The 8,414-nt window shown below is 40.2% G+C and overlaps 3 protein-coding genes across 5 annotated transcripts; 1 reads left to right on the top strand and 2 right to left on the bottom strand.

Moving 5' to 3' along the window:
• The first annotated feature begins 805 nt into the window (after window positions 1-805).
• Window positions 806-3,449, top strand: LOC102711902 (uncharacterized protein YwkD). The gene is made up of 4 exons (XM_006657398.2): window positions 806-1,028; window positions 2,088-2,177; window positions 2,292-2,495; window positions 3,088-3,449. Exons 1-4 carry the CDS (start codon window positions 860-862, stop codon window positions 3,174-3,176), a joined length of 552 nt encoding a protein of 183 aa, XP_006657461.1. The 5' UTR covers window positions 806-859; the 3' UTR covers window positions 3,177-3,449.
• Window positions 3,450-3,532: 83 nt separating this feature from the next.
• LOC102712185 (CST complex subunit TEN1) lies at window positions 3,533-6,656 on the bottom strand. Of its 3 annotated transcripts, none has more exons than XM_006657400.3 (4): window positions 6,524-6,656; window positions 4,372-4,489; window positions 4,125-4,278; window positions 3,533-4,037 (listed from the first exon to the last, which is right to left on the bottom strand). In XM_006657400.3, the coding sequence occupies exons 2-4, from the start codon at window positions 4,473-4,475 to the stop codon at window positions 3,921-3,923; spliced, it is 375 nt and encodes a 124-aa protein (XP_006657463.1). In that variant the 5' UTR covers window positions 4,476-4,489; window positions 6,524-6,656; the 3' UTR covers window positions 3,533-3,920. The 3 variants fall into 3 exon arrangements, with proteins under 3 accessions (XP_006657463.1, XP_040381629.1, XP_040381628.1); XM_040525695.1 differs by lacking the exon at window positions 6,524-6,656 and adding an exon at window positions 5,387-5,401; XM_040525694.1 differs by lacking the exon at window positions 6,524-6,656 and adding an exon at window positions 4,647-4,718.
• Window positions 5,443-6,502, bottom strand: LOC102712645. Its single transcript, XM_006657401.3, has one exon. It carries the CDS (start codon window positions 6,055-6,057, stop codon window positions 5,455-5,457), a length of 603 nt encoding a protein of 200 aa, XP_006657464.1. The 5' UTR covers window positions 6,058-6,502; the 3' UTR covers window positions 5,443-5,454.
• Window positions 6,657-8,414: the final 1,758 nt, after the last annotated feature.

The following is an 8,414-nucleotide window of genomic DNA, read 5'->3' as shown; positions in this document are numbered from 1 at the left end:
TCATTTTTTTCTCTGGTAGAAAACAATTTCTTGTTAGCACGATCATAATTTTCTAGAAATGGTGGCATGAGTTAGACCATTTTGTTGTGTTTTCATGGAAACAATTGCTCAGAGAAGGGTGTCTTTAGAGTATCCCAACAACTCATCTAAATTTGGTCATCCATATCTTTATTTGGATGATCATCTAAAACAGTTTTATCCTTTATATCTGTTTGTACTCTAATAGATCATCTATATATGACATCCTCCCTATCTCTTTGGAGGATGAAAAGAAAATATTCAAATATGAAGTTTCTCTCGTAATATGGATGCATCTAGAACAAATGTTCTGTTAGAGCTCAACCTTTACTATTCATCCTCTATTTCTAGGACGAAGGATACGATAGATGTGCTGCTGGTATGCCCTATTCATCATTGAAAGTGAAGTCGATAAAATCCAACTTACAGTCTGACACTGTTGAAAGAAATGCAATTTGAAACACACGGGTAGTCATTGTTCCAAAAAGATCAATTAAGAAAAACACCAAAAATGTTTTTACTCAAGCCCAGTAAATAGAAAATGGAAAAATGATTATCTATTCAGTGGCTTCCAGCCTCATCAGAAATTTTCAGAGGTCCACAGTGACGCAGAAAAAAAAACAAATAAAGGTTAAAAAAATCGTAGCAAAAAAATCCAGGTGGACATTGAAGCAGAAAAAAAACAAAACAAAAGAAGTTTAGAAAAAAAATCGTAGAAGAAAAAGAAAATCATGAGCCACAGAAAATAGTAGAGGCCCATGAAGCCCACCGCGTGTCTCAAGTCTGAAAAAACAATCATTTTCTCAAAAGAAAAAAAAGTCTGAAGAAATCAAAGGCAGCAATGGCGACGAGGTGCGTCTCTTCCCTCGCCCTCCTCTCCCCCACCCCGTCCCCCTCCAGCTCCGGGAAGGCCTGCGTCCCCTCCGCCGCCGCGCACCGTCGCCCCAGGACCCGCCTTTCGGTGGCCACCGGCGGGGAGCAGCTCGTCACTGCGCAGGAGGCGTCCCAGGGTGAGTGAGTGAGTGCGTTCTTGCAGTTGCAGTGGTAGCTAATCCGTCGACAAGAAGAGATTTTTTTTTATTTCTGTCTGCGGGTCCTCGATTAGGTGATTGATGGAGTTTTCCTGTTAAAGATTATTACTGATTTCGGGAGGATTCAAGATCAGTCTGAACTCTGAAGTTACATATGAACAAGAAATTAGTAATTTTGGTGATGCTTGGCTGTATAGGTGAAGGATAGAGTTCTTATGTTAAATTTTATTACTGATTTGAGATTTCGGGAGTATTCAAGGTCTGTCTGAACTCTGAAGTTACATATGAGCAAGAACTGTAGGGGAATTTAGGGATTAGTTTGGGACTGACCTGTGAAAGGAATTTGCTTGCAATTTGCAGTTCTGCATCTAGTTCATCAATAGTACTACCTCCACCCCAAAATATAAGGAGTTTTGGCTATGCATTTGTATATCTAAAATCTCTTATGTTTTGGGATGGAGGTAGTATTATTTTTAGTACCAAAGTCAAAGTTGTAGGGTGCCTCTCTGATGGCACATAGACATATGTGATATGCACAATAATTATGCATAAGTTGTACAGGTACAAATGCTCAATATGCTGCACAGTTCATCACACTTTCAATTTTATACTCCTGTGTAGCATTTGAGTAAAAAGAATCATGCAGCGAATATGCTTTCAAACAGGCTAAAATTCATGTCTCTTTTTTTTTTTTTGGCATCGTAGAACTACAAACCATTAGGCACTCTTTCTTGACTGGTTCTGAATCAGCAAAATTTAGAATATTCGTACTGTTGTATGTAGATTGTTAAAAAGCCATGGCCAGACTGAACTTCTCAACATACCTTTCTAAAAGTTGGTTATACACATGACTGTTGTGAGCATTTGCTTTGAAATTGTGGGTGCTGAGCTGCTGGCTACGTTTTCTATTATATAGCTTAATATGCCAGTTAATTCCTAGTTTGCTTCTGTTTGGTTTTTGGCACTCATTGGCTATAGCTAACAAAGAGTAAATATCTTTTTTTCTCTGAACCAAATCAAACATGATTTTCATTGCAGAACCTGATTATGGAGTTGTTAGTGTTCATCATGTTGGAATCCTATGTGAAAATCTTGAAAGGTCGATGGCCTTCTACAAGGACCTCCTTGGTGAGTTAGCTACTGTTGTACATGGCATATGCACTTTCTGCAAGTGAAATAAAACTGATATACAGGTGCAATGTCCTTCCTGCTTGTAACTAAAACTGGCACTTGATCAATCAGGTCTTAAGGTGAATCCTGCTAGGCCAACTGACAAACTTCCGTACAGAGGTGCTTGGCTCTGGGTTGGTTCTGAAATGATTCACTTGATGGAGCTGCCAAATCCTGATCCATTGACAGGGCGCCCAGAGCATGGGGGACGTGATCGTCATACCTGTATAGCAATCAAAGATGTATCGAAGTTAAAAGAAATATTTGACAAAGCTGGTACTATGAAATTCTAATTTATTATCTGTTGCTTATTCAGTGCTCTAGCTACAACTAATAATATATATACCTTGTTTCTCTGCTTGTTGACTTCACAGACATATTAGTAGAGCACTAGATCTTTGTTGCAATAGTCCTATGGTTCTTGCAACAAATAAAACCCTACTAAGGCTGTGTTTTCAACTGATGTGGTAAATTGAAAGCCCACATTGTTTGTCCTCTAAACCTCATCCTTTATGTTAGGTAATTTTTCTGTAGCATCATTGCTAGCCTTCCAAAAAGCCTGTTGTTGTCTTGACAGTCATCAAACTATAAAGGCTATAGTTTTCTTAGATCATATTCATAGCATCTTCCATTCACCTCAAAGTAATGCTTTCATACATTTCCCAATTTGTATGATGTGCAACAAATGATTCATTTTCTTATCTTAGTACTTTTGTCTTTTGGTTGGCATTACCATTTCACCTATTGCATCTTTATAATGCTTAATTGGCATTTCAATTTTTTTGCAGTGCGAACTGTTAACTACATTCCAATCGACAATATGATGACTGCCTCTTAAGGCTCTAACCACTTAACTGTTGGGATGCAGGAATCAGATACACTCTCAGCAAGTCAGGGCGACCAGCCATCTTCGCTCGGGACCCCGACGAAAATGCACTGGAGTTCACACAAGTGTGAAAACTGAACCTTGCATTTTTCAACAAGAAGAGCTCATAGCCTTACTGCAGCAACCAATATCTGGCTGGGGAAAAACTGCTTGTACATATCACCGTATCAGTCAACTGGGTTACTACATGATGATAGATTGATAGTAATAAACTTGTATGTTGATATCGAACCCCTGGAAATATTTTCAGATGGGTTTGTACATTCAAGTGTATTGTTACTGACAGATGAATCTTGTAAACTTCCCGTTTCGAGATTAGTACACATATACACTCCTCATTCTAATACTGTTAATGTCCAGTTTATCCTTCACTCATGAATTACCTACCACACTACAGTTGCCAATTATCGTCTCCTTTTCAGAATGCCTGATCATTGGTTTCGTCTAGACAAATTTATGCAAATTGATACTCTTCTGCCACTACCTTGTTTCTGTTTCACACTTCACTATCTAAACTAATAAATTATGTTAGACAAGACACTTGTTCGCTGCATCATTTTGATGAAAATTTGAAAGTACATGTTCCTTAACAAAGTCATGCAGCAGAAAATGCTCCGGGCGTGAAAACAGCCAGATAAATTGCTCTACGTCCCAATTCTCATCACCAATGTTTATGGTAATCCTAGTGCTACTGGCATCATCAGTCTTCAGAGATTTAGTCAGGACACACTCAGTTCCTGTCAGCAACTGGGAATCATTGAAGTCAAGCAGAGAGATTGAACAAGTATCATGTTCTTGATTCACAAGGCTTTGGATCATGCTCTCCTGGAACGTAGTTGGGCTTCGTATTGTCGCCGGATGAGCAAAGACTGCTGGTAGAGGTTCAGGTCAATACCGTCGACGTTCCTACCTATGCGCGCTTGCAAAATGGCCTGCAGAGATGTAAGCAAGAAGTTTGTTGTAGCATCTTCCAGTGTCATGTCAAATATGATGATGAACTTATAAGGAGAATGATATACATCATTATCTGGTTTGATCAGGAGTTCACCAATGAACTGGTAAGTCGAATTAGTGCGGAAGTTGATGTCCCTCAAATGTTGAGTGTCAACCTTCAGGCTGGCACCTCCATCTTGAATAACAGCAATTGCAGAGCTCAAATCATATGACTGAAGCCTAGAGGGAGAAAAATACAGTACAGTTCAGGACTTGAGTGAATGTTCAGAAGAAAATTGATTGGATGCAAAGTATGGTTATTCCTATACGTACATTCCTGTTACTCTTAGGGATGCTCCTTGTCTGAACATCTCTGAGGAAGGCTCAAGCTCTTGCAAAGTCGCAGGCACCCCAGGCTGTAGAACAGAAGGTGACATCTAGCACCAAGAATCTGATAGAACACGAAATGAGGTAGTCATATCAGGCTTAACAGAATGCATGTAAGGGAACAACCGAACAAGGAAAAATTCTGCCTTACAAAAGTATAATAAAATATCAAAATAACAAATAGAAACTACTATAGCATATGTAGATCTTGGTAAATATACAAGCATTGGCGCATTGCTAACATCCAGCTTTGGCGTGAAGTTTCTTGTGCTAGAGAGTTCAACAAATCAACAGAATAGATTACACCTTGTGCACGGAACTAAATGAAAACTCCCGTTCTGAAGTTTCCAAAATCCTAACAACAAATGCAATGAGAACATGAAAATTTTGTGAAGAATATTATAGCACCTCTCTATTAATCATGAGCAATGGATAAAGCATGTTATATTAGCTGGGAGACAATAGATAAAATGAAGAGATGATATCAATAGAAGTAGATCCTTATGGTTAATAATGAATAAACAATGTTCCTAAAGTTTCACCAGATGCTTTACAGAGAGGGGGAAATTATGTGAAAATTCACAAAATGGTAACATAAAGCAGTTATGACCACATAAAAACACATTGCATACTGATCAATTTCTCTTTCCTTTAGAAAAGAAAGAACCTGCACGGATCTACCATATAAGTTTTGCTTATTTCCCAGTCTTTAGAAGGATGGGGAAATGCAGCGACTCCATTCTGAAGAGTTAAGATTAGAAAAGGGATTTAAAAGTCAGCCCCAGATAGAGTTAGATATATTTACAGCCTTTACATTGCATCCATAAAACAGAGTGAAAATACCCTTTGATCTTAACCGGAAAAGATGGAGCTGGATAACCAGAAACAAAACCAAAAAAATAAATAAAAACTATACAGGACACTACTACAGCATATCAACATTTTGTCATGAAATTTTAACCTGGAGTTATTCCCCGTTGTAAAGACTAGATGAAGCCCCAAAATACTTGGTAAGAAATACCACCAGGCCTAATGACCACAAGCAAGAACAGATCCAATAAACTCTACAACCCTCACAGCAATTGCCTCTGAACTGATCGTTGGGTCAGTCGTATCCACAACGATCCTCGGCACATCCCCTAATTCATAATCTGTGCAACCTTGGTACCCGTCCCGAAGCCTTTCCAGCTCTGCCCACGTCTTCGGCTTATGCCACCCACTACTATAATCTTCTACCACCGCAGCTCCTCGGCCCTCTAGCCTTCGGCGCCATTCCTCTTCATTGCCCGGCCGACATTCCACAACGACGACTAGCGCAGCCGGGAGCTGGGTGAGCGCATCAAGATGCGCACGGCGTGACAGCGGAGAATCCACCACAACCGACAAGCCGAGACGGACCTGCCTCTCCACCACCCGCCACAGCACGGCATAGGAGAGCTCATTGAGCATGCCGACAGCCAGGCCGTCGACACGCTCAAGTGGCAGCGTGCAGTCCCGGACATCGTCCTTGTCCAGGAGCGGGCAGCGGAGCGCAGCAGCGATGGCGCACGCCACCGTGGACTTGCCAGACCCTGGATGCCCCTTCATGGCCACTATCACCGGCACCGGCTTTGCTCCCCCCTCAGCCATCATCACCTCCCTCTCATCAAACAACAATCCCAATCCCCAACACGCCCTCTCCGGTTGCTAATAATACACCTGAAAAGAAAAATGGTTTCTTGGCTGGCTACCACCACACTAGGCACCAATACCCCCAAATTTAGGTCACAATCCAAGAACCAATTTTAACCTAAAATCTATATGGACCAGAGGCATCTAGGGACGGACGCCGACAGGACGAAGAGGAAATGGACAAGAATAACCGATGCAAGCGATGTGACAGGGTTTGAGAAGGCTGTGAGGATTGGGACAAAATCGAATTCCCCACCGCGAGAACAACCAAGCCCGGCAGCGCAGTGTGGTGGGCTTCGACAGCGACCTGATTTCCCACTGTGCAAACAATGGATTGGATCCATCCATCGCCAGTGCAAAATATCGCAGGAAATGGACAAAGTGCGAGACGATCCCTTCCCCACTAACCACGAGGAAGAATGGGTACCTTGAGTTCGATTCGATTCGATTCGAGACGGAGCAGCAGATAATCGCGAGATGGAGGGCCCTCGGCCTGTACGCCGGCCGGCTGGGCGGGGAGGCGGCGGCGGCGGAGAGGCCGCCGGCGCCGGGGAGGGAGCGGATGCACGGCGACGGCGAGGGGAAGGTTGGGCTGAGATCCACCGTTCGTTTCGTTGCATCCAACGGCTGCGATGCGATTAGTAGTGCCTTGTTATACCAGCCCAACTGCAAGAAAAAAGCCCAGCCCAGTTTGGCCCAAACAGCGATCCGTTTCGGCCCAAGTGGCAGGATAGAGCTATTGCTGCATCATTTTCTGTTGAGTAAAATTTCATATAACCGCAAGTTTATATAGATATTTCAAAAAACTACAACTACTATGTATCATTTTATCAGAGAAATGTAATTTATTTGTTTCAAAAGTTTTGGGTTCACATGTCATACGCACGTATTGGTATAAGTTGGGATTAAATCACGTGTCGTATACATGAAGGGTAAGGTTATAGTTTTATAATAATATTTGTTATAAGATTCAAATTTTAATTTCACAAAATTTCAGCTCTATAATTCAAATAAACTCCGAATGACACATCATCTATATCAAAATTATAGAGCGGTACGATATTCACAGCTTGTGGTTCATGACTTTTTTTTTATTTGAAATCATTTAGAGAGGCAAATATATGTATTTTAAGTTTTGAACAATAGAAATAAAAACGATAGCATTCTTACCATAGACAACAGGTGTTTAATAGTGAGATGATAATGTGATGCGTGGATAGAGAGATATTGTTTTCGAATCCTATAAATCACATACTTGTGAATTTAATATGGAAAAAAAATGCCTAAATCCAAAATTAGGATGCACGTGTGTTATAGATGCCCGCTAAAAATCACTTTTTATTTTATTTCCGTACTATAAAAATCAATTTTCACTGGCAGCTGCGTTATGTCGCTGGACAACAAAAATCGATTTTCAGTGGCGTTCAGATGTTGCCAACAAAGAGAGTTGATTAGTTACTTGCAGGCATTCATGTCGCCGCCGGCAAAAATGTGTTTTTAGCCCACAACAAAAAAGAATTATTTGTAGTAGTGTCTTTTTCTAGAATTAAATTGGGCCTTCTCCACCTACTTTAATTTCCACCTCACCTAATCATAGCCATTACTCACTTTAATTCTAATTTCTTAAAATATATACAGGGAGGGAGTGAGTCGCGACTCACGGGCTAATCCGTAAGTCATGATCCAAAAACATATTAAATCAATTTCAAATTTTGATTTATATAGCTCAATAACTTCTCTATATCAAAATCTTATAGCACACAAAAATTTTTTAATTATTTGTTTGAGATTTTTAAAAGTGACTATACAATATTGACAAAATAATCGATTAATGTTTTGCGCATACATAGAGATAGAGTGAGTAAAAACAAAATAGAGGGTGATTTTTATAGGCAGGTTGTGGGTGACAAGAAAGTACAGGCGAAGTGCACGCGCTTGTGGTTTAGGCTTGTTAGTTTTCAATTTTTTTTTTCAAAAACATCACATCGAATTTTTAGACATCTAAATAAAGCATTAAATATAGATGAAACAAAAAACTAATTGGACAGTTACGGAAGAAATGTTGAGACGAATCTTTTGAGTCTAATTAGTCTATGATTAGCAATAAGTGCTACAGTAACCAATATGTGCTAATGATGAATTAATTAAGCTCAAAAGATTCGTCTCGCGGTTTCCAGGCTAGCCGTGAAATTTGTTTTTTCATTCGTATCCGAAACCCATTTTTGATATTCGGTCAAATATTTAACGTGACAATTCACCCAAAAAATTTCTCAATCTAAACGCCCACCTAGCAAGTAGCTATATAGTGATGGACCAAG

Source organism: Oryza brachyantha, chromosome 7, assembly GCF_000231095.2.
Source record: "Oryza brachyantha chromosome 7, ObraRS2, whole genome shotgun sequence".
Lineage (NCBI taxonomy): Eukaryota > Viridiplantae > Streptophyta > Magnoliopsida > Poales > Poaceae > Oryza > Oryza brachyantha.
Note: the sequence above shows the minus strand (reverse complement) of the source record. Positions and strands in the feature narration are given on the sequence as shown.

What these genes read in the sequence shown, in the direction of transcription:
- LOC102712645 (XM_006657401.3), bottom strand. Translation starts at nt 6,057, where the DNA reads ATGATGGCTGAGGGGGGAGCAAAGCCGGTGCCGGTGATAGTGGCCATG.
- LOC102711902 (XM_006657398.2), top strand. Translation starts at nt 860, where the DNA reads ATGGCGACGAGGTGCGTCTCTTCCCTCGCCCTCCTCTCCCCCACCCCG. An exon ending in TGCGCAGGAGGCGTCCCAGG is followed by an intron (nt 1,029 to 2,087) that starts GTGAGTGAGTGA and finishes TTTTCATTGCAG; the next exon opens with AACCTGATTATGGAGTTGTT. An exon ending in AGAAATATTTGACAAAGCTG is followed by an intron (nt 2,496 to 3,087) that starts GTACTATGAAAT and finishes GTTGGGATGCAG; the next exon opens with GAATCAGATACACTCTCAGC.
- LOC102712185 (XM_006657400.3), bottom strand. Translation starts at nt 4,475, where the DNA reads ATGTCACCTTCTGTTCTACAGCCTGGGGTGCCTGCGACTTTGCAAGAG. An exon ending in TCCCTAAGAGTAACAGGAAT is followed by an intron (nt 4,279 to 4,371) that starts GTACGTATAGGA and finishes TTCTCCCTCTAG; the next exon opens with GCTTCAGTCATATGATTTGA. An exon ending in TGATCAAACCAGATAATGAT is followed by an intron (nt 4,038 to 4,124) that starts GTATATCATTCT and finishes ACATCTCTGCAG; the next exon opens with GCCATTTTGCAAGCGCGCAT.